The 25544-nt window shown below is 37.1% G+C and overlaps 3 protein-coding genes across 3 annotated transcripts in view; all 3 read right to left on the reverse strand.

Moving 5' to 3' along the window:
- Positions 1 to 1107, reverse strand: part of LOC116296419 (importin-4) — a 40587-nt gene extending 39480 nt beyond the window's left edge. Inside the window, exons 1-2 of the mRNA XM_089034457.1 lie at positions 1027 to 1107; positions 856 to 942 (exon numbers count right to left, since the gene is read on the reverse strand). Of these exons, the coding sequence (XP_088890583.1) occupies positions 856 to 942; positions 1027 to 1089 (150 nt within the window). The 5' untranslated portion in view covers positions 1090 to 1107. The remainder of the gene's footprint in view (positions 1 to 855; positions 943 to 1026) is intronic.
- Positions 1108 to 2440: 1333 nt separating this feature from the next.
- LOC116296434 (DNA replication licensing factor mcm4-A) lies at positions 2441 to 17688 on the reverse strand. The gene is made up of 20 exons (XM_089034561.1): positions 17605 to 17688; positions 16632 to 16923; positions 16194 to 16272; positions 14892 to 15110; positions 12649 to 12828; positions 12522 to 12576; positions 12275 to 12346; positions 11413 to 11583; positions 10821 to 10905; positions 9877 to 10023; positions 9179 to 9267; positions 8285 to 8387; positions 7492 to 7668; positions 6892 to 6985; positions 6079 to 6227; positions 5336 to 5459; positions 4593 to 4692; positions 3914 to 4055; positions 3259 to 3469; positions 2441 to 2659 (listed from the first exon to the last, which is right to left on the reverse strand). Exons 1-20 carry the CDS (start codon positions 17657 to 17659, stop codon positions 2567 to 2569), a joined length of 2637 nt encoding a protein of 878 aa, XP_088890687.1. The 5' UTR covers positions 17660 to 17688; the 3' UTR covers positions 2441 to 2566.
- A 1614-nt stretch (positions 17689 to 19302) lies between these two features.
- LOC116296426 (selenocysteine lyase) lies at positions 19303 to 25515 on the reverse strand. The gene is made up of 4 exons (XM_031704443.2): positions 24782 to 25515; positions 22870 to 23053; positions 20645 to 20829; positions 19303 to 20232 (listed from the first exon to the last, which is right to left on the reverse strand). Exons 1-4 carry the CDS (start codon positions 25307 to 25309, stop codon positions 19858 to 19860), a joined length of 1272 nt encoding a protein of 423 aa, XP_031560303.1. The 5' UTR covers positions 25310 to 25515; the 3' UTR covers positions 19303 to 19857.
- Between the last annotated feature and the right edge of the window lie 29 nt (positions 25516 to 25544).

The following is a 25544-nucleotide window of genomic DNA, read 5'->3' on the forward strand; positions in this document are numbered from 1 at the left end:
CTTGAATGAAAAAACAAAAATTAGTACTAACTGAATGTATCTAGTAAAAAAAGCTGTAATCTTATAGCCCTACTTCATATTTCAGGCCTTTCTCATACAATACTAAGCCATGTTGGTGGGATTATAAGATTTTCCCATTGCCTTGATGGGTAATTGATGATGTAATGTCCTTTTTTACTCTGAAGTGAGTCGAACCATGTAATGAGCAATAGCAAATATGTGTATTCCTGTTGAAAAAGTATTTGATGACATCATTTTTTTACACTGAGGGAGAGTGGGGTGGGGTTGGAGTAAATTGATTTAGAGGTATACCTTTTTATGACACTCTCCTTTGTCCCCCCTTCCTAAACCCTTACCCCTCCATGTCAAATTTCAAGGTTAAACTAAATATTATAAACCCCTAATAATTACTGCAGCCAAATTATCATATACACAGGTAGTAGAATAAATATATTGTTTCATCACAGGAACCTTGATTTTTTTTACTATAAGCTTACTGATTGAACGATATATTGAAATCCAGTAGTTAATGTATGAAATTCTATTTTGATTTTAATAACTGATGGAAGAGTTGCTAGTAAAAAGACCTCCAATTTGATACCAAAGATTTACTGATAATCGTGCAAGACCTAATGTTACTACGCCTTCATTTAGATGTTTTGGCTTCACATTCACGCGAACAAATAATAAAGTTAGACTAATCTAATGTCAATACGAAAATGAGGTGTCGGTACCCCGAACTTTTACTACCGCTAGACACCTGCGAAATATCCTTGCAGCTGATAACCGGTATTTACATTAACACCAAGGATTCCACATCAAAATTACCGTGAATAGTATTATTTTCAAGTTTACCTGGGGATTCTGTGAGCTGGTCAACACTGTAATCAACGATGGGACGACTGCAGGATTCTTGAAAGCCTCTCGCAATTCTGATGTTGCCTTTGAGGAAAAAATGTCAAAAGTTTTCTCTATGATGTTCACGAGGGTTGGGATCTATCGGTAAGAGAATCGCAGGTTTTTTACCTGTTTGATCACTGCATTGTCCGGTACAAGAAGTTTTTGTAGAATCTGCTCAAGCTCCGCCATTTTGATGCCTTATTGACTAGGTCCCAGGCCTTCGCGATTACTGAAGCTGAAACGAGGAGGGGAGGGGAGGGTAGAGGTACTTGGGGCGTGGCATTTCAAATTCCCCATCAATTTATATTATTTTTTGATCCATGCTTAGAAAAATAGAGGTTGAACATTTTACGAATGAAGCAGACTTATAAAAGCCAGAGAGTTAGTCCGAGAAGGGAAATCATCTCGTGAGCAAAATCCAAGTTTTAGATTCTCGTACTTATTTTCTGATTTTTACTTCAAACTTTCGGATGGTTTTTGCTTTTTATAGCAGACTTTTTTAACGTTTAAAATTATAATCTTTTTAAATGTACACCAAGTAAAAAGAGAGCAGTTTCATAGCCTCAGTGCCAAGCCTTACTATAATAAGTGCGCGGATATCAAAAAAAAAAAAAAATCTATTCAAAATTCTGCATTCAGGTAGAATACATGTAAGCTTACTTAGTTGCGTTCGTGAGTATTAATATTACCTTTTCTGAAATTTTTGGAACTTAAATTTAACTCAGAGGGGCTTCCGTAACTTTTCTCGGGGATGCGTTGTCACATAAAATGAAACCCTCTAAAAAATAGAGTTTGAGCGAGGGGTGGTACGTGGATGTTGTGCTGAAATGACCTCTCTATTATCCAATATATGTGATAACAAACTAGATGAGTTTGTCAATCGGAATTCGGTGGAAATATCCCAAATGCTAGCAGTCTAGTTTTGCAGCCAGCAGCTAGCGCAGGGCTTTCGCCAATTTTTAGCAACAACTAACCCTTGTTGGCTAGTCTCGGTGGTGCGCAATCAAACGCATGAGTAATTAATTCAGAAATTGAAAGCAAAAAAACAAAAAAAAAAAAAACAAACAAAAAAACCCCCCCCAAAAAAAAAAAAAAAAAAAGGAAAAAAAAAAGAAAAAAAACGTAGTAAAGCAGTAAAGCATCTACCGCACCGCTCAATGCTGCTTGTAACAACCTAGTGTTCTGCGATTTCGTTGCGATTGTATGAGATGTTTTATAATCTCGAACTTTCCTAGGTGTAATTTCTTTCTTTCTTCCTTTTTTTTTTTTTTTGGCGCAACTGCAAGAAATTTAATTTTATCGCTCAACAAAACTGCGCGAGAAGTTACGAAGAAGAGAGCGCCGGCTTAATGATTGGTATGTAAGCAAGATATATACTCACAAAAGTAATCAAGGAAAAATCATAATGCTTTTATTTGATATGAACTTTACAAATAACGACGTACAAAACCACACAACTATATGAGGACAGAAACCATGAGAGATTGGTATCAATTCTGTTCGTTCATTCGGTTAACGTTAATGAATGATACACCTTTCTTTACATCAGTCACTATTAATGAACTTTTAATGTTACAAATGACAAATACTACAGTTCTACTATTTGAGTCAAAAAGTCCAAAGCAATTTGCTATAATACAGATTGATTTTCCAGTTGCTATGGCAATCACATCAAACGAATTGATTTTCCAGTGACGATGAGGAAATCTTCATCTTGGAGAATCTTCAGTGCTCCATCATAATGTTCTCTTGAAACAGGCTGAAAACAAATTGATGCATCAGTAGAAATAAGAAAAACAGCGGTAGATCTAAGACACTTAGAAAAGGGGGGCGGGAGGTAGTCGTTATTCCAGGTTTTGTTTTATATTTCACCAATGGCAATTTTTTCCCCCAAGCGAAAGCCAAAATGCCAAAACGATTTTCTTGGTTTACTACTTCACAAGTTTAAGTTCCATCTATAGGGGATGGTATTACACTACGCAAAGAACAATATATATCTAGAGTGCCTATTGGAACATCGTTTTCCAACGCTGGCACGCCCCAAGGCCAATCACGTGCCAGGTGAGAAGTGATGGTAATGATAATGATAATGATGATGATGCTGCTGCTGCTGCTGCTGATGATGATGAAAGGTTTTGAAATGGTAGCCGAAATTTCTGCGAGACATATAACTCAGTAATATACCTCTTGCACCAATTTCGGTGACCCTGCAACACGCTTTGTTAGGTCACGTCTAACAATACTTATGTTCGCAATGAAATCACTTATTGCATTAATTTTTTCCATTTGATTGTTCACTGAACATTTCTTGAAAAATGGACAACAAAAAGGTGGGTGCGATTTGTAACATATTCTTACCATATCTGATGCCTCTCTAAGTTCACTGAAGGTCTTCTGGTAGTCCACACTGGCTATCTTGCCTTTTGTTTGAATCATATCCTTAAGGGACTTGGCCAGCTCCATGCGCTTCTTACGATCAGAGCCACTGAGCCCAGTAGTCAAGATGTTGACATCAATCAAACCAGTCTTTGGATCTGTGGCAGATTGCTTCAAGGCTTCGCGATGGAGTCTGTAACAAATACGACATAACGATCAACATTATAAGACCTTTAACTTCTGAGTGCGAAAAAGCGGCTATATATTAAACCTGAGGTACTCATTCCATGATCAGATTGGAATTCAAAAGTTGAATTTTATTATTAATGACGAGATTAGGAAACTGTTTGAAGTTGAAAATGATTTTTTTAACTCTAGCCATTTTAATTAACCAAGAAACCAAGTTTGGAATTACTTGTGCTTCACACTGGTGAGGTGAGTGTTTCCTCTGCTACGCAATCTCATCAATACATAACCAGGTACACTAATCTCTTATCAATACGCAAAGCAGGTAATTTAAAAGATTTGCCTAAATTAAGTACGTTTTTTTTGGGCGACGCAAAAATACACCATGCGTTTTTTATACAATTTCTATGTAGGGTAGGAGTTTAATAAGAGATGTGGTTACAACTTCTACCTTATTGCTTCCTCTACATCAACGTTTTCAACCACATCTGACAGTCTCATCCTTGCGTGTGCTTCTGATAACCTGATCAAGGATTCCAGCTGTCTTGGGTAGGCTGATATAGCACCGCGGTTACTGCCAACCTTACGCATCTCTGCAAACATAAAATATCCTTTAAATTAATAGCTAATTAATAGGATTAGCAGTGGCATCTCCAAAGAGGCGCACTTTGCCATTGCATTCCAATTGGAATGCAGAAGTTGATTTATTTCGGAGGGAGGAAAACAATAATCTCCTAATCAGCTGCTAATAGTGTCGTCATGCAAAAAAACAAACAGAGAACTTGGCAACTCTAGTCACAGACACTTATTCCTGGAATTGTGCCTGTGTGAAAATAGCAAGAGGCTCACACTACATCACCACCCGTACTTCCCTAAGCAGGGTTTAAGATAATTACTGGTAAGTTGCCGGTCATGATTGCATCGTTTCCAGCTCAACGTTACTTGTCAAGATGACTGGCAAGGCAAAGATTTGACTGAACAAGTTTCAATTCTGGCCGAACATTGTCCAAAGATTGGTTGTTATTTTAGCACTACTAAGATAGAGATATTTTTATCATAATGCAACCCACTCAAATCCATCATTTTATTTCTATAACTGCTTCACAAACTAGAACAAAACATTCACTTACCAACATATACTTGTATAAGTTTCTGTGAAGCTTCTTCACTAAGTTTGGGAGATATACATGCTCTTGCATAACCAATGTAGTCCTTCAGAATACTCATATCCTGTCAAAACAAAAACGGATATATTGTTATCCCATTTCTTGCACCAGTGCATTATTCCCATTCAGACAAATAGCTTTAAAAATGATAACATTCTTTGAAGGCATAACCCCAACTTACTTCCGACAATAAACTCTCAAGATCTAATGCCACTTAATAACATTAAAGCACTACTTCAGGGACCGCGGAGCATCATTTTGATTGGGGGGCTAACGACAAAAGAGGAAACCCACAAAACATTTTTTAATCTGAGACCCTTGGAAGTGCCATTTCTAGGGTTTTGAGCAAGGGCAGATGCAGCCAAAATGAACAGGGGCTTCAGCCCCCCTTTGCCCCCCTGGATCCGCCCTTGTTGAGGGGTATTTTCAACATATTTATTGTATTGGCTATTGATATTTTGAATAGCAAGCATTTAACAAAATATGGTGGCAAAATTAAAAGCCCCCTAGCTACATGGTCACTCTCTGCAAGCATTTTTAGCACAAAGGTAGTACTCAAATTAAGTCCCTTAGTATTGCCTTGCCTAAGTACAGATGTCTAAGGTACTCCTGACTTGTTACAAATATTTCTCCTAGTAATAGTGTTATATATCATAAAGAAAAATAATATACTCTTAAACGCTGAAGAGAGAGAAACTTTAAATTACCAAGTGTTCTTCTTCCTCTTCTTCTTGCGTCTGGTAGTACAATGAGACAAGATGAGTGGCTAGACGACGATCATAAAACTCATCTTGAGGATCGAGCATCAGGAAGATTAAGTCAAACCTGTTTGAAAACATTAATCAAACTATTAGTAAGATGATATGTGGTAATCCTTGTGTAGTTACAGCAGTCACATGCAACACTACAAGAGGTACAGCAAGAAACAATCTTTTATTCTATTCTACGAATTATTATACAAATAAAGAGGAAGACAAATGTGGACAGACACTGCTGTCTTAGATGACTATATCTTTTTCAGTCTGAGCTTTTGCCATTCTAAGCATCATCAAATATAGAGAATATGATAATCATATGAGATATGAGAACCACATAAGATGAGATCATGCATATTGAAGTTATTATACAATAATATTCAATTTATAAACAAATAAGAAAATAATTGTTCTTGTTTTGTTTTATGAGCAGGTTACAAACCTGTGGCCCTGGTTCTATGATCAAATTTAAAATTAAAAGTTGCTCTTTTGAAAAGGAAAAAAAAGACTGGAAAACCCTCAAAGCACAAAGGAGAACCAAAAATTCCTAAGCTCTCATATGATTGTGATTCTGGGGATCAAATCCACAACCACAGTGGTGTTAGGGCATGCATGAACAGCACACTGCCAGCCATGCTTTCCAATTGATCTATAAAATTCAATGCCCCTTTTGTTACTCATAGTTTACCTTGATAAGTAGAGTGTGCGGCAACTGGATGTTTTCCACAGTTGTCAGTCTTGGGTCCCACTGTGACTTCACTGGATTGGCTGCGGCAAGTATGGATGTCCTGGCATTCAACTGGCAAATGATGCCTGCCTTGGCAATTGACAGAGTTTGTTGTTCCTATTATAATTATGATAATATGATCTGTTGAGTATATTGCCTTGGCATTTTCAGTAGTTATATTTCTTTTCTATCATCTTCACCATTTTCACCACTGTCACATAAACATTGATTCCTGGCAATGGTGATAGTAGACAAAAGATCTTTTTGGCTTGGGTTTAGCGTTGTTGCATTTCAGATCATGTGTCATTCCCTTGAAATGATGCTTTTTTGAGTTGTATCCATATCATGCACAACCATTAAACAAAGAAATGACAACATTATGTCCAAGCTGAAAAGGTCTATTTGACTCCCAAATAGATCCCTTGCATGGACAAAACAAAATAATTTCAATCTCCTGAGAATTGAAACCTATTGTTATGTCTCCCAAATTTAGTTGCATTCCGACATACTGCAAGGGGTCTATTGGAGAAGGTTGTCATTAAGCTAACATAAGGATGTTAAGTAGATTGTCAAAGCGATGGCAGGTTGTCAGTAAGTTGTCTTTAGTATTGCATATTCCCAGTAAGTTGTTTGCCAAGTGGTGGTAGGTCTACAGTACTTGTACCCACAATCCAAATATCACACTAGTTTTTAGCTAGTTATATCTTTCCAAATACCACATGATATGTTACTATGACACCAGCTCCAACAAAAATAACATCCATACCCAGGTATGACTTACCATAACTTCATGAAGAATTGCTCTTGTGCTATCACTCATCTTGTCAAACTCATCAATACAACAGATACCATTATCACTAAGCACCAAAGCACCACTATAGAATATAAAACAACTCAACCTCAATAAAAAGTTGCATTGAACTGGCTGCAACATCCCAACATCAGGGAATGACAAACTCACAGATAAAATTGGAATTTAAGGTGCTGGTTGTTGTGGACATGGGAAATTTGAAGAACTTGGAGAAAAACCCTCTATAAAGGGAGAGTCCTATTTTTAACTATTGATCAAGTCCAGTCCAATCATTCATTTGAAATTTGCATGCAAGTTATATGTTGGTGTCACACATTGGGACACAGGTCAAAAAGTAAAATATTATAAAGTCTCCTTTGAGGTAAATTGCACTAATTTACTGTAGAAGTAAAGAAAATCCATTTAAATAATAATTAAAAATTTAACAAATCCCCTATAAAAAAACTTAAATGCATTTAAAGGGGTTCTGGAAATAATTAAAAATTGCACCAATATCGAACACCTTACAACACCTAAACCATACATTATATTATTATAACAAATGCAATAATAATCTAACATAGTACTCACGTTTGTAGAACCAGTTGTCTTGTCTCAGGGTCTTTAGTGACATAAGCTGTCAACCCAACTGCTGATGATCCCTTCCCTGACGTGTACTGACCACGGGGAACAAGGTTGTGTACATATTGAAGGAGCTGAGACTTACTGGTTCCTGGATCCCCACACAGCAAAATATTCACTTGAGATCTGAGGAAAAACAATTAAAATAAGATTGGGAGGCATGCGCAGCTACAACACTGTCTCTCACCACTGCGTAGTTCAAGCCTAGGGATGTGCATTCTAGTCTCTTTAAAATATAATGCGATTACCACTCTGGGTGGACGGCTTAATGCCTAACAGGCCTTGCGACCCAAATGATAAGGCAGCCGGTAGATCGAATTAGAATTTAGAAGTTGATTTTTGTGGAGAGAGGAAAAACAAAGACTGAAATGTTTGAGTTGAGTTGTTTGAAGCCCTGCTGTTCCCTTGCAATGAGAGGTTTCTCTCTGTTCTCTTTTTTTTCTCACTCCATAAAAACTGACATGGAATGTTGAATGTTGTGTGTTGTAAAAGTGGATGTAGTGATATTGGGTGTGAAGCAAACATCATGGAAGAATTGATTACGAGGGTGTAAAATATAATATTAGTGAAAATTATGAATCATGGATATTTCCAAATGTCGCTGTATATTCAGATGTTACTGGGTATTCAAGATAAGGAGCACTCCACTAGTGGAAATCTATATAGAATATTCAGGAGGGAGTTTAGGGTTACTTCACATAATTTTTATTATTTAATAGGCCAAGAATGATTAAAACATTACCTAAATTTTCCTCTACCAGTAGAAGTAAAATCTTTAGTAGTCCCACCAAACAGTTGCAGCAATATTCCTTTTTTGATGTCTTCATTTTCATAAATACTTGGAGCTAAAAAATAAGTTAAAATTCACAAGTACTTTTTAGCTCTTTAACAATTCTTTCCCTTCCTCCTTCTGTCCCTCTTTACATTGATCCTTTCCTCTCTCCTTTCCTTCCACTGTTCCTACTCCCTTTCCCCTTTCCCTCCTTCCCTCCCTCCCTCTTTCCTTTCTTCCTCACTAACCTCCGCTCTCTTTCCCTTCCCCTGTCCTTTATTCCTTTCTCTCCTTCCTTCCTTCCTTACCCCCTCTCTCTCCCTTTCCCTGACGTTTACTCCTTCCTCTCCTTGTTTTCCTTTTCTCCTCTCTCAACAAAATATATGTATAATATGAAGCCCAACTGTGACTGATGTCACGCAACACAGTCACTGTTTTCTTAAGCGAGTATCAGATTTCATTAGTTTAGTTTGGGACGCGTGGCAGTTGCCCGTGCTTAAGTGATTTCGTCTCAAGAGGTCAAGTTAGGACTTCAAGTTAGAAGTTAACATCTGGACAAGGTACTGATCATTTAATATGTTTGTAAAGTGTTTATGTATTGAATCTTAGTTTTGATAATTCGTTCTATCACCTATAATTCCGATATTATTTAGTTACATTCCTTTGTTGATCTACTTGTTGATCTACTATACGAATAAAGATCAATCCAGTAAAGCAGTCAAGTCTTAGTTTGCCTAGCAAAGGCCACACCAACATACCTTACTAATCCCCCCTCTCCCTTCCCCTGTCCTTTACTCCTTCCTCTCCTTCCTTTCCTTTTCTCCTCACTCAACAAATATATGTATAATATGAAGCCCAACATACCTAAAGCCCTTGATAGTCTCTCATAGATATCAGGCTGCTTAGAAAGACCTTTGAGCTGATCGATTCTCTCTTGTGTGAAAATCAAAGCACTGAAACACAATGAATACATAATTAAATTTGCTTAACAATAATAGGAAGAACCAAGGCAAAATAAGACTTTGGAAAAACAAGGGATGATTTCTTGAGTGACTTCTTCCCAAAATAGTTGTTGAAGATTATCAGGCTTTTTTACACGTAACAAATGCTTATGCAGCTTGGATTTTCCAATTTTCATTGCAGAAAAAGCAGAACTACATACAGTATCTTACTTCTGCTTTCCAAAACTTGCAAAAAATTTCTGCATAAGACATTTGGTTGCAACAGCATTTCTATGTAGAATAGTCTTGTGCAATCTGCATTGTTTTGTTACCAGGCAACTTGCATGATAGATGGTTACCATTAACAATACCTTAAAATAAGTTTTTTATTTATTTAAACTGGTGGTTAGTGTCAGTATTCAATATCATAGGCTTAAGTTTTTTTTCTACCTGCATACTTCACATGTTATTTGAAAAATTCTTCCAATTCCCTTTTACTAAACACACATGTATGTACAGTCGTCAAACGATGTATATAATACAACTTCACAAACATTTGCATGTTGACTCAATTCCTTTTCTCAAAGCAGCAACTAAAACTAAGGGCACAAACCCTCTCACCTGTCTGGATCATTGGAGTACAGTTTCTTTTTATCTGCCTTCTTGTAATGAATGACGTCAACGTAGGTTTTATAAACAGCCTTCACATTTCGTTGTCTTGGATTAACCCGCATAGGTGTGGCTCTATAGATGCCAGTAACAATTACCCTGCAAAACAGAGCATGAAGTTGTTCTACAAAATCTAAATATTAATTTCCTTAATTTCCAGTGGAGGCGGCAGCAATAGTAAGAGTAGAAGAAGTAGTCGCAGTGGCAAATAGCAGCAGCAGTAGGAAGCAGAAGGAATAGTATTAGCAGACACAGTAGTACCAGCAACAGCAGTAGGAGTAAAAGCAGCAGTCACATTGGCAGTAGCAGTAAGAGCAGTAGAAGTCGCAGTAGCATCAGCAGGAGCAGTAGCATCAACAGTAGCAGCAGCATTGGCAGCAGCTGCACCAGTAGAAGTAGGACAGCAGAAAGAAGCAGCAGTAAGAGTAGCAGCAGCAGCAGGATAGTAACTGTTGCAATTGCAGCAATGGAGTAGTAGCAGATGCATCTTTAGTAGAAGTAGCAGTAGCAGCAACAGCAGCAGCAGTAGCAGCAACAGCAGTAGGAGTAGAAGCAGCAGTCACATTAGCAGTCACAGTGATAGTGGCAGTAGGAGTAGAAGTAGAAGTAGCAGCAGCAACAACAGCAGCAGCAGTAGTAGCAGTAGCAGCAGCAGTAGCAGCAACAGCAGTAGGAGTAGAAGCAGCAGTCACATTAGCAGTCACAGTTGTAGTGGCAGTAGGAGTAGAAGTAGAAGTAGGAGTAGCAATAGTGGTAATAATAATAGCTCTAATAATCCTTGTTTTATGAGGTAAACACTTTACAGCCTGTGGCTAACAAATCTTCAGTCTTCAATCCAGAAATGTAATTTATAAGAGCTGATTATTCTGTAGTGTCCTCTTTTTTATTTTCCTTACCTGTCTCCAGGCTGGACACCATCAACCAGGTCATTGTGAGCATAAAGCATGATGGTGTGAGGGGTCTGGCCTGCAGGCATGTCATCTGTCAAGCAAGAATAGTAGTGGTTAAAGCAAGGGCGGATCCAGCCAAAATTATAGGGAGGGGTCTAATTGAGTTTCTTCCATCTGCTGAAGAGGGGCTTCATCCCCCTTCCCCCCCCCCCCCCCCCGGATCCGCCCTTGTAAAGATTACGGCTGATGGATAACCTGTATGGATGAGTGGTCCCAACTCTGGTGAACAGTTGAATGCTGGGAAAGATTGGGTGCATATCCTATTGTTCTTGGGTGCATATGTTATTGTTCTTAGGCTGTCATTGATTTTTATGTACTTGAATGATATCTAGAGGCTCTATTCTATAACAAATACTAGTTCATAATATTTAAAATAGCACCAGTATCATTATTTATCAATAATAACTAGCAGTATGTAGATGCACCGATTTCTTTCATAAGGTTGTTGGCTTTTGATGGTCAGGGAGACATATTGGGCATTTATTTTTAACGCAATTCTAATTGAAATTCCTACATTAATTTAATCGTTCTTACTTACCAGGAGATTCTTGTAATTTGACAATTTGTTTATCACTGAACTGTGATCTATTATGAACAATCATCATACTGTGGTTGGTGTTACAGTGACGGCATATAGTTGGTTCAGCAATCCTGCCTCTGTCTATTTCAACTCTAGCAGTTGATTTGCAAACATAACACTGAAAAAATGCTAGAACAAATAAAGAAAAGTTATCACTATATTATACAATACATTATAATTTATATGTCCAATATCTCGTAAGACAGAGTTGGATACGAGTCAGAAGCGGAAAGGTCAGAAGGTTTTCTTTTCCCTTGCTTTTGCTTACACTTATGACAAGCAGTTTTCGCTCACAATATCACGCATTAACTGCCTTAAGTTAAAACCAGGCTTAAGATATAATCTAAAAGTATGGATGCACGGTGCAACATTGCATGCAACATTGCACACAACAGGACTGTTGCAGTGTGTGTCTACCCCTGCACATAACAGTTGCATGCAACAAATCTGAAGTTGACTCACATTCTACTTTTGCAACATTGCTCGCAACAAATTTCATCATGTGAACATGGTTGCAACATTGTGTGCAACATTTTGAAATTTCCAGCCTATCAGCTTCCACCAAATTTATAACTGCTGACTAAATATCTTAGCATAGCGAGCTGACACAAGTGATGTTGCAGGATTTTGTCGTGATGTATGTCACCTTGATTCAAATTTATTGCTTGCAATGTTGCACCAGTGTGTCCTGCACTTTAAAAGTTTTTACCAGAATGCTATAACAATTGCCATTTCTTTCATATTTCCTGTTAGCTAGACACTGCAAGACTATTTTGTAAGGGATCTAATTTAACGGTCTTAAATAATAGTCCTCTTTTACCTTCTCTCATTTCAGGTATTATCTGTGAAGTACGGGTCACCATGCCACTGATAGTGATTAGAGTATCAATATCTGAAAAATAGAGAAGACATAGTTTTAGACACTAGAATAAAAACAAGACTTTTGAGGGAAACACATGTAGAAAGACATGAAAAGATCAACCATCTTAATAGTGCACAATTTTTTAAACACACAATGTACCCAAAATGAGTGAAATAATCAAACTTGCATGACAAAAATAACTAACCTTCTGGATTCAAAGCCCGCATGTTTTTAGTCTTGTCCACATTACATGTTCTGACCTGAAAAGATAAAGTACAGTATTTTTAATTCAACCCAACCTTGGAATGCACCATCTTGATATTTTCTCTTACCTGAATTTGATGTTCAAGCTGAGCATCTGGATATTTCTCAAAAAAGATTTCATTGACTGCCATGTCAAAAGTAGGGATGACTTCTTGCGGATAGCAAACAAGCTGCCTGTACAGATCAGCATCAAATTGCTTCAGCTGACAACAATCGATGTTCAAAAATGGAGTTTCTAGTACATGGATCTGAAAAAATAATTTATAAAACATAAGCAAAAGGCAGGAATATATATATATATATTACTAACTATTCTAACCAAAAGGAAGTGTGTGCTAGCAATTTTTTGGCCAAATCTTAGCACCAGGCATGTGTAGTCAAAGCATATTATAGTGAGTTTCATTAACTGTTATCACAGATAAGAGTGGGGCTAAAAATAATGGCTGCACAATGGCCAGACATGATGACTATAGCCACATCAGACTGATCAACATGTGATTCCCCTGTCCATCTGTTATGTTTAGTTCTAAAGCAAGTCCTGGTATGCATTATGTAGTATAATGGGTTCCCTCTGGTTCCCCAACAGTGTATGGGTATGATGATGTAAAATGGCTGCCGCATGGATGGTCAAGTGTTGGAATTAGACCAATTTGCATCCAAGATAGCTGGTGTTTATTAAGCCATCCTAACGATACACATTAAGGTATGAGACCTGAGTTGTGGCTGGAAAAAAATCCTCACTCTTTAGTAACTAGTTAGCTTGTTTACGATAATATGAATCCATATTCTCGATTTCTCGGAGTTTAGTTGTTCCGTTTTCTTAGAAAACGGTGCTAAACTTTGTATCGAAGGAAGCCATTTTGTTTACTTCGTGTGTAATGCGAGAGTATTTCACTGGTAATTGATCCTTTTGAACATGCGCTTTGAGATGAACATCTCGGGGCCCACGCGGAGCAAGTAACATCGAAATTTGAGTCTGGCTAGCGGTCAAAATTGGTTCGAATTCACTTGCGCTTGTTTCTTGTTCGATTAAGTATTGCCTCACCGCCTTCGATGAATAAAAAAAATTTTGCCTGAGTAACTGCAGTAAAATTAAAAACTTTGCTGGACCTTTCGACTTCCCAACCACGTTCTTGAAGCTCTTGGTTTGAGAAAGACAGATGTGAAGGGTTTCCAATACCTTGACCTTCGAACTTTATTCTAAGCAACGCTGCAAAACTTATTGCGTCTGAATATATACTTTTCTCTAATTCATATTTCTGTTACATTCATTGATAAGCTAAATAACATATACTTTCTATAACTACTGTATAAAATACTACTATATATCATTAAAACACTCGAAGAAAGTCTATTGCTAAGTAGATTGCTGTTTGTCGTCAAATTTATGATGTGGTTTCGTGTTTCACTGTTGAAATACGCATGCGTTCAGGCCGTTGCTATGTATGATGTCATTTGTTTGGGACGCATTACGGGATTCGGATGAAGCGACGCGTGGGCGATATAAAACCGAAGTTTTCCGATAGTTTTTGTGGCTCAATCGGCTTGATATCGTGAGTCATGACGTAGTTCGATGTCAGAAACAATATGGCGGCGAATTCTTTCGTTTGAATCCAAAATTGAAGAATTATAGCGACTTTAGCGCATTAAAGCACCACTCTCCCTCACGCGTTCTTCGATAAACTCTTTTGTTTTATCATACTATCCTTAAATTTGGAACAAAGCTTAAATAGACCTTAAAGATTAAAAATTAGGCAGCCCGGAGCAAAGACAAATGTTGATAAAATATTATGACTGAAAACCGTGTCACGGTAGTTTAAGCTCGCCAAAAAAATATTTTGCTCCGGGCTGCCTAATTTTTTTTCTTTATACAGTTTATTTTCATAGCTCAAGTTTTATTTTATTTATAACGTTATAACAAATTTTATTTTTTGACACCTTAGGTGTGAAATTTCACACTTTTGACATGCAATTTGGAAAGGAAATTTTATCTATATATTTATTGTGAAGTACTATTTTACGTGTATTGGATACAGTGTAAATAAATTTTGTAGAAATGACAGCCACTTTACCCAGTTCTCATACCTTAAATAGCAGTATCTTAAGGCCAGTTTAGACGGTATGATTTTCGCCTACAACTATCGTATACAACACGCTCGTGCCATCCTAACACTTGAGTCGTAGTGTGTAAATCAAGCCTACAACTCGCCTACGACAGACGTGAGCGTGTTGTATACGATAGTTGTAGGCAAAAATCGTATGGTCTAAACCGGCCTTTATAAATTCAAAAAAAGTCTTAGTAGTGTCTTACCTCATCCAATCTTTGCAAGTAAAGAGGAAGAAGAGGATCAAAGCCATCACCCATGTCCTCAGCATTCTCATCCACAAACTCGTTAAGGAACTTGGTGAATTTTCTCTTTGTTTCACTTACTACGACATCGGTGCCCCAGATAACCAAAGATGGTGCTGCTGCAGCTGCTTGTCCTGATTCACTTGTGACACCTGTGGGTTGCTCTGTGGCATCAGATGGCTACAGCATTGAAAGATAAATGAGATTAATCAATGGAATTTAACAGTGGTATTTAACAGAGTGGCTCTTCATCCACTCAATTCCTATTGGAATTTAGAAGTTCATTTTTGTGAAGGGAGGAAAACCAGTGAAGCTGGAAAATCCTTGAAGCACAGGAGAGAACCAATACATATCTCTACTAACATAAAACACCGAGCCGCTTGGGATTGGAACCCTGGGTAACATTGGTGAGAGGCGAACGCTCTCACAAGTACACCTCCTTCCCAACTGTGCTTGATCAGTTTTGTTGTTGAAAATAGCACCAGTTGTCATAACAATAAGGATGTGTGAAAAAGGAATAAGCAATCTTGTTCAAAAGAAAGGCAGCCTGGAGAATTCTCATCAAGCTTGATCAGATAAATATCATCCATGACATTCATCCTTATGAGACAACTGTAAGCTATGAGCATTTTGGGTTCACATTATGGTTTTTACATGTAAGCAAATTTCACACTTTAAGCTATGAGCATTTTGGGTTCACATTAGGGTTTTTACATGTAAGCAAATTTCACACGAATGGAAAAAAATCCCAGTTTTTTCAGATGTGACATGCGATGCCCATGAAGCATTTCCATTACCAGAGTAATGAACTCACGAATGTGATTGGTTCTTAGGATGCCATCAATTTCGTACCACCACTAAGCTGTGTGCTGTGCCATTGTATGTCAAATCTGCTCTAAGCTAGATTTGCAGTGTCCTGGAGATGACAGAGGTCTTCGGTGATGACTACATGACCCAGTTAAACAAAAACCTTGGGGAATGCCAAGACCTGATCTCAACCCTTCTCACTTCCTTTATGACCCCTTGCCTCCAAAACCTCCAGAACACTGACTGAAGTTCAACTACCTAGAGTGATTTTACTTCACCCCTAGAAGAATATTCCGTGTAAAATGAAGTTATAGTAGCTTTTTTTGAAGTTATAGTAGACCATTGTTTTCTTTTGTTTCAGTATTAATACTAGTCACTAATTATACACCTTCGGTTTCATGGGCCAAATAAGATCACTCTATTATATAGTTGGTTGAGAGAAGTAAGTAGACTTACTGGTTGCTCTCCTATGTTGACTTGACGCATTCTTCTATCACTTCTTATATCAGTCCGATGTCTGATTGGAGTTCCAGCTCTATTGGTTTTTTTGAAGTTAAAGAAAATTGAGCTTAAACATTTTCACTGACAAATAGAGCAAGCTGTTTTAGTAGGTCAATAAAATATTTTTAATCATTAAAAAGTAGGCACCTCTTGCTATTGCCTCTTGCCAATGCAATCCAAGATTGAACCCAGACTCTTTGTTGTACAGAATAGAGTCTCTAATTGGTTCTCTCCTGTACTAAGTTTTTTATCTGGGTTCTTCAGTTTTCCTCCCTCTGCAAAAATCAACTTCTAAATTACAATTTGATTATATAACAACAGGTTTGTTAACCGCTGGCTATAAAGGGCTACCATTGTGAAAAAGAACAATTTTTTTTAGTCTTTGAAGGATACATGCTTCCTCTTGGTGTGCCTGCCAGTCGTGAACTTGGTGTCCCATAATTCAACGGTGAACTCAAGTCAATTTCGCTGGTCTCCACTCCAGCTCTTTGTTGTGGAGAAGAGAACAGTGAATGGTCTTGATCTGGTTGACCCACTGAAGGTGAGGTTGGGGCAAGAGGTAGAGGGGATGAAGCTTCATCTATGCGACGACGCTGTGATGGTGGAGAGACGGCAGTGGGTTCTTCTGGTATGGGTTCTGGTGACCCAGCTCGTGAGCTTTTGCGGCTGCTGTGAGTGGAACGACCTTCATAGGAAAACAATTGACATTAGTAAACTTAGGTCTTAGTTTATTACACTTCAAAGGAGAATGAAAATAGGAGCATAGTAAAATGAATAAGGAACATGACATGAAGTAAAGAACGTAAAAATAATAAAAGAATATCAAAAGTTAACTTGGCTATCTGTATAAATACTAATATTATGCAAATGTAAATAATTACAATAACCAAGCATGACCTAGAAATTAAGCAAAGATTTTTGGCTAAAAACCACACAACACTAAAATGATCCGAGAAAAAATAAAATAATTAATCAATGAATAGCAAGTAAGGGTTATTTAATAAAGCTAAAGGGTACGATGAAATATTTTTTCGAAGCTAAAACATGGTTGTTTGAGTCTTTGTTCCCGCGAACGTTAAAACTCTGACAACACAGACGAACACGATCTCATCATTCCTGACAGAACGAAGGACAAAGACCTTCATTTATACTAATTCTAGTTCATTTAATCTTTGTTGAATTGGAAGAGCTTAAAACACGACGATCGTTGAAATGATAAATTTCGTAGCGAAATGTACAAAATTGTGTTTGACTCCATCCCGGAAAGTATTGCCATATTTTTACCCTAAAACTTAACCGATCGTGCTCATATTTATAGTCAGCCATTACTAATAGTTCTTCTTTCAAAATTTATTATTGGACTTACTTGGCGTACTCGTCCTCGACCGTTTTCTCCCCTTTGGTGTTGATGGCTCCGACATTTTGTACGAACAGCTTTGTCGATCAGCTTCTTGCTCACGTGTGAAAAAGCCCGCGAAAATATCACGTGACATTCAGATGTTCGTGAGGAATTGTGGGTATGGACTCTTTAGGAAAAACCGGAAACGCAACAAAAGGACTCCGGAGTTTGGAGCTAATAGTAAAAATCTCAATCTTTTCTCAATATTTTGGATCCGAAAAAGAAAAAGAATCATTCGATGTAAAATCATCAGTTTTGTAAGTTTTTATGAAAATAGCTAGTATTAGATGTATTTGTTGTGGAGAGGCCTCATCCCACTAGTGCATTTTCATTTTTTTGTTTCCACCAAATTTTTTGCACCAGCTTTTTCCTTTTTTTCAAATCATGATTTTTTATAGTGTAAAGTTGCTGTATGATTTTATCTAATATTGTAAGTGAATAGCTTGTAGCTTGAATATTAAGAATAAATTAAGGAATGGAATGAAGGACAACTGGAGTGGAGTAAGAGAGACAATAGATCTGGTGTCAAATGCTAGAATAATTCACAACTTAATCGTTTCCAATCACTATTTTTATGAGTTATCTCAGAATGAGAAAATGTCAAGATATGTAACATTGTTTTAGTCATTCTTAAGCTTCCTTCCTTCCTTCCTTCCAGAGAAGGGGGAGGGGGGGAGGGGCAGGTGAAAATTTGAAATGTCCAGAATAATTCTTAACACCCCCTTAAAGTCATGCAAAAAATACAAACCCCCCTAAGGCTTGTAGGTTCTTCCAAAAATTGTGCATCCCCCCATTTTTCTGATAAAGATATGCCCATCCCCCCTTTTTTCCTACCAACATTTCCAGCAAAAAATACAATCCCCCAAGGCTTGTAAGATCCTTCCAAAAATTATGCTTCCCCCCCCCCCCCCCCCCCATTTTTCTGATAAAAATTTACCCATACCTCCTTTTTTCCTACCAAAATTTTCCCAATCCCCCCTCAATTTCACCTGTCCCCCCTCTGCCATACATTATGAATGCAGCCTTAGAAGGGTAAATTTCCATTGCCCATAGTCTTGAAAATGTTGATTCTTAAATTTAAGATAGTTAGAATTGATTTGATGATTTCTGAAATAATATACGAAGATATTTTTCTCACAAGGGTAAACTGGGTAAGAAAAGCGGCCTAAAACATTTAAATTCAGTCAAGGTGGCATGAATTAGTGGTGAGAAACATAAAATTTTCCTGTGAATAAATATTTTTTAATTTTCCAGTTCTGCACTAAACTCAGTGCAATAATAATACTAATTACTAATTATTAATTGAGTTTAGTACAGAACTGGAAAATTAAAAATTAAAATATATTCACAGGAAGATTTAAGTTTCTATGTCTTTATTATTACCTAAAGTAATTACCTACTCCCCCCTCCCCCTCAAGAATGGGATGTTATTTTGCACAAAGTGAAACATTTGAAAACTGAAACATTCTCCAAGTTTATTATCTTTAGTGAAGAACTTTTTAGTACTTTCTGCATAATTAACTTGGCAATGGCAACAGACCAAAAGCAAGTGTGGAAAATAAAACCAAGACAAACAAGATTTTGAAGTCAAGATGAAGAAAGAGACACCAGCAAATCACAGTTCTTTAAAAAATGACAAAGAAAAAAGAAGGAACTCCTGAACTCTTGTATAATGACTTTATTTTATATTTTCATATTCCTCTTTCATTTTTATCTTTTTATTTTTAATATAATTCTATCAGAGTGTCAGTTTTATCTACTGAGCTGTGACCTCACCCAACTAGCGAGGGCCCCATTATCTCTATTGAGATAGAGAGGAGCTCTTAGCAAGCAAAATATCTATGATCATTGACCATGATAATTGCAGTGTTTTGAGCATGATATATTTGTTAATATTGTCTTCAGAAGAACTGCTGTTACTGCAGCCATTGTTATTGTTCTCATTAACAGGCCTCTCTGGATGACTATTACACTCAGTACACAACTTACTGTATAACCCTAATTTCAAATAATTCAGACCTTGATTTATCCCTCATTTAGCCACTCAATCTGCTCATAGTTAATAGTTAATATCAACTATGATCTGCTTTAAGGCAGTCTCATAAACATGATGTGGAACAGCCCAAATGTAGGGACAGTATCTTGATTGACTGCTTTTCAAACCATTTACTTTCAAATAATTATAAAATAGAATTCTAAAACCATTTATAACTCTTCGTTTTAGCTTGCATTACCAGCTTCTTGCTTCATTCTATCTATCGTATCTTTAAGGTCCTGGACAACAATGTCAATATCTCCTGTAGTAGTTTCCCTACCAACACTCATTCTAATGGCATTTATTGCAACATGACAAGGTATCCCTAGTGCTTCTAGTATTGGAGAAGGTTTTGATCCTCTGTCAGAGTGACAAGCTGCACCTACGCTAGCTAAGAGGTACTTGACTCTACTTAACACAGCTCTTCCTTGGAGATCTTTGCCAATAAATGAGACATTACAGGTGTTGGGTAGCCTTTCACTTGTAGGGAACTTCCCATTGATGTGAATGTTGTCACTGCCAAAGACTTCTTCTAGTCGAGTTTCAAGATAATCTCTTACCTGAAAGCATAAAATATTAAGGGTTGAGTAAGACAGAATGGATCAATCACAACTTACAGAGCTTGGCTCCAATTACTAGGTGAAAACCCAAAGATCAATTGGAATTCATTAATTTTTGAGGAGGGAGGAAAACCTGAGAACCTGAAGAAAGACCCTCAAATCAAGGGAGAAACCTAACAAATCTCACTTACATGGTGAATTCAGGGAAGGAACCCAAGGCCCAGAGGTGATAGGAGAGTGCAATGCCGTGCTATGCACCCTTGATTCTCCATGATACAAGAACACGACTCAGCTATCAAAGTGCACTAATAAAGTGTGCTCAACCTCTCAATTTTAGGGCATGATCTCATAATACTGATAGCATGGAAACTTTAGTTATATCAATTGATTTTTAGACTGCACACAGACTAACCTTCTTCATGTGAATTTGATATTCATCTAAGTGTTCAACCACCAGCTGAGCTGCTTGTCCAAGGCCAGCAATCATCCCTGTGTTCTCTGTTCCTGGACGATAATTTCTCTCTTGTCCACCTCCAAATAACATTGGAAACAACGGAGGACCTGAATTCTCTCCAAGACAGCTTACATATAAGGCACCTGGGAAAAAATGTGGCAACTTAGTTTGATGAACATATGATAAATGTATTAAAAAATGAACATATTTACTAAAAAATAACTTATTAAATAACATCCAGCCATAGGAAACTATTGGGGTCCTAATTCTCGTCCAAATGCACGTGACAACTAAGTCGTAGAGTACATGCAGATTTAGAAATTTAATTTACCTTTTTAATGGTATACTAATCATAGTTGGTCGGGGGGTTCATTTCTTCATATTAAGCATTTTTTACTATACAGTGTCACAATTCTATACAGGCTATGGTGAAATAATTCACACATTCACGTTTTTGGGAGGATATTTTGATTTTATGCGATCAATAGTTAGTAGCTTATTTCTGAACAAAGTGACGAGAAAGGTACACTATTCATGTACATGCAGATTCAGGGATCAAACTGCAAATTGTTTTGACCATGAGTGGAAATAATAGGTACCCATGAAAAATGCTCAGAAGAACATTCTTGTTGACTTAAGATTTAATTTGTACAAGGAAAGTTGAAGGAAAATAGATGTTAAAATGAAAGCTGCATTAGTTTGAATGAAGTGAGATAAAACTAGCTGATACATGTGTGACAGATGACCTTCCGGCAATAAATTATTGATGAAGTTTCATCAGTCTTCTCAGTGCCTGACTCACTATTTTACACATGCTACAGCATGTGATTTCATATTGAGAAGCATAGATCTACTAAATGGTATCTGAGTTAAGCTACTGCATTTCCTATGTCAGATAGAATACATGTATAATAATATTTGGATTTTTTAGGGGTTGATCATTTTGGAGGGATAAACAACTCTACTTGCATACAATGGTGGGTTAGAAGGGGATCAAACCAGTGAGAGTAGAGTGAGTATAGGCAGTCCATTCCATTCACAGTTCCTATTCATTTCTCTGTAATTCAAAGATGAACAGTGGGGGAAAAACACTTGTCATCGCCTAATCACCACAAAGCAAAGCAGCTCAAATGGATCGAACTGAAAGCTTGTGAAGACACCTCTGATAGTCACTATACAGTCCATGTATGACCCCGGAGCACAGCTCTAACCAGTGTGACTTACTGTAGTTAGGGTTGATTTGAGAGAAGGGAGGAAAAACCAGAGGGCAAGAAAACCCCTCCAAGTCAGAACCAACCAACTTAGCTCACTTAAGGTGACTGTCTACTTTTGGAAAACGATTTAAATTTCTTTTTTAATTTCGATTTTCCGAATTGAAATTTAATGCTGATTACAAGTCTGGAAAGAAAAATTGGGTTTCCCAAGCTTGCTTTTCGAGATAATCAGCATTTAATGGAAGCCTACGCGCGAGCTTTTGAAGCAAAACTTGCGCCACCGGAAGTGATTAGAAAAAAATATTCATAAGATAATAATTATTTGCAGACTATGATTGCACGAATGACAGCTAGTCAATCATTCTACAATAATACATAGATATTTTTCGACAAAAAGACAAAGAGATACATTGATTTGGATCTCACTAAAGTCGAACCAAAAATCCCTACAAAAATCAATTTTTTCATGTGTTACTGATATAAACTTTTTCTAAAATGTTGATATAACCTAGATTTTTAGGAGTTTTTTCGAATGAGCTATTAAAAAACAGAGAGTCCTATGCAAAATTTGAGGGTTTTGCCCTGTTGAAGCTCAAAGCCCGTATGGTTTCTTCAATAAAATCTTGTAGATTATTCAGCAGTTTTTGAGTGCGCGCACATCGTAGGCTCAAATCCAAGGTTCAAAAGTAGGCAGCCACCTTAAGGCGAGTGGGATTCAAAGCCCAGACCTCAGAAGTGAGAGGCAAGCATTTTACCAACTCATCATCCTGATTCCCCATTAACCCCATTATTGGAGTCCCATTATCTTGATCCCGTATTAATCCAGTAAAAAGGTTTAAAATACAAAATATCCTCATTAACATTCCATTGAAGCAAGTCCTATGGTACAGAAAAAAAAGTACAACATATCTGAAGTCTGAGATAATGAAACTCCACTGTTTTTCTAGTCAATAACCCATTGCAACATACCTATTCTAGGAGCGTAAAACTTGTGGCCCACTATTGTTAAATAATCCACTCCCAAATCATTGACATCAACTCTTATTTTCCCAATAGCTTGGGCAGCATCTGTGTGCAGCAGAATCCTTGGGAATCCAGCTAACTTTCTCTCTTTGTTAAGACTTTTAATGACTTGGGTGATTTCTGAAATGGGCTAAAGTTGATGATAGAGAATGATGAGAAACATATAGACTTTTCAAATACTGCAGGGCTCGAAATAGAAAACTTTATTAGCCTGCCATAGTAAAGGAGCATGGTAAAAGGAGGTCATTCCAGTAAATTTTTCATGCCATTTTTATTATTCATTTGGCAGTGCATCCTCTTTTCGCCTGACAAACCTGAAATTTGTCCTGTCATTTGGCCATTGGCAGATTGCTATTTCGAGCCCTGATACTGTAAGTTGAAAACAATATTAATAGTAAATCAGCAAAACAAATTACTCTTCTTTCTCGTTTTAAGGAAGTCATGCAACTTAATTATTTAATTTCACACAGGATATATATTTTGTTGGGGAATTTGAAATCATGAGTTCACACCTTGTAACAAATTAATAACATTTAATACCCTTCATTCATATCCAAATATTACTCTTTTTCTTTTTCTTGGGTTGCTGATCATGAACAAATATATTAAAGACAAGTATTAGAATTATTGTTGTTTCATATGCTTTGCTTGTCATGAAGGCAGTTTGATTGACAGCTGTCTAAACTAGTCATAACTCATTATTATATTACTATGTCTAGAGTAATAACATCAGCAGCTGAATATATTATTTAAATCTTGAACGAACTGTCTACTGTATATTGGGAATCCAAAGTGGTCTACAGTTAGCACCACCTCTCACCTCTAAGATTTCAGGTTAAATTCCTGAGGTCTCATCATATTAGAGTAGAGTTTGTTTGGTCTCTCCCTTGATATGAGGGTATTTCTCCAGGTTCTCCAACTTTCTTCTCCCTCCTCAAAACCACTTAATTCTTCCAATTCCAGTTTGATCAGTAGTGTGGGTAAGCCCTAGATCATGTTCAGCCCAATGTTTGTTTCAGGGTATCAATAAAATTTGAAGGTTGAAAAAAAAGATATTATATTATCTTAAATAAACGCTGTATAGATTTGAATGCTGTGAGCCAATAGTCCCCCATTTTATCCATTTTCAATGCAGGATGGTCGTAACTACTGTCTGATGATTTCCTTAATTATACACAACAAACATGAGAGGTCATAAACTAATTGAATAGTCAAATGCTATATCATCAATGGGACTATTTATCTCATAACATTGAAAATACAGACAATATTATAATCTAGATTGGAATGAAGGAAAGCAAAAGGTTGAATATTAAGGGGTGTTTCACTATTCTTTTGCATCAGACATCATGCAAGTATACATTCTTAAAATAAAATAGTTGTACAATGGTCTCTTGAGGTAAATCATGGAAAAGTTCAAATCTTTGCCTTTGCGGTCGATCACTTTGATCAGCAACGTTAAGCCAGAAATAAGGTATGTCAAGTTAAAATTATAATTTGGCAAATGATCATGACCAGTGACTGACCAGTCATTATTTTTAGCCCTTTCCACATATCAATTGTATTCCTATTATTTTTGGAGTGCAACCATGTAGCTGAAAAATCCCTTGAGATATAGAAATAACAATTATATCAACTGGCTGGTATATATTCTTTGGGGGCATGTTATATTATAGCCACAATTTAATTGGTTGATATAATGAAAGAAGCTTAATGAGGAATGCTTTATATAGTCAACCAATGAAACATGGATGCTATGACGTAAATGCACCTCAAGAATATATACCAGTATTCATTGCCTTGTATGATATTTTGTGATACCACTCAGACTAAACAGTATACAGCATCATTGGCTTACTTGTATAATCCCAGTCTCGTTATTAGCTAACATAACAGAAACCAAACATGTATTGGGCTTGACGGCATCCTTGATGGCTTGTGCAGTTACCATCCCAGAATCCTTTTCAACATTAACAATACATTCCTCTGCTGCCTGGACTTGTGCAAAATGTGCGACAGGAAGACAAACAGAATCATGTTCCTGGTTGGATATTATAAACTGTGGCTTTGATCCTTTGAGAGCATGGTTTTCAGACATTTCCAGGAATTCTTGGTAATAGCGAATTGCAGTGAGGAATACCATGTTATTAGCTTCTGTACCCCCAGAAGTAATTATGATCTCAGAATTCTGTGCTCCAACCATATCTGCAATGGACTGACGTGACTGTTTGATGACATCATTTGCCCTGCGCCCAAGAGGATGGGAGCTACTAGGGTTACCCCATGCATCTCGCAGAGCATCATGGATGGATTGAAGAACAGTGCTGTCTAGAGGAGTTGTGGCGTTGTAATCCAAATACACTTGTGGCTGTTTTTCTTCATTCATTTTTTACTAGAATAAAAATGTCGTCCAGTGGAGGTGAAATTTTACACTTGAAAATCTTGATAATCAGCAAGAAATATCTGTCAATTGAGCTATGAGCTTTGGCATTTTAAGTCTTCAGCATTTGTAAAATCTTAGGAAGTGTTTTGGAGGTATTATAAACAAGTAAAGTTATAGAAAAAGGTATTTTTTCTCCACTTTGTTTCACGTCCTTGAAAAAAATATTCTAAGAACCACG

The sequence above is a fragment of the Actinia tenebrosa genome, unplaced genomic scaffold (assembly GCF_029948245.1).
Source record: "Actinia tenebrosa isolate PJP-AT-01 unplaced genomic scaffold, QUT_ActTen_1.0 PGA_scaffold2__45_contigs__length_23673736, whole genome shotgun sequence".
NCBI classification, from domain to species: domain Eukaryota; kingdom Metazoa; phylum Cnidaria; class Anthozoa; order Actiniaria; family Actiniidae; genus Actinia; species Actinia tenebrosa.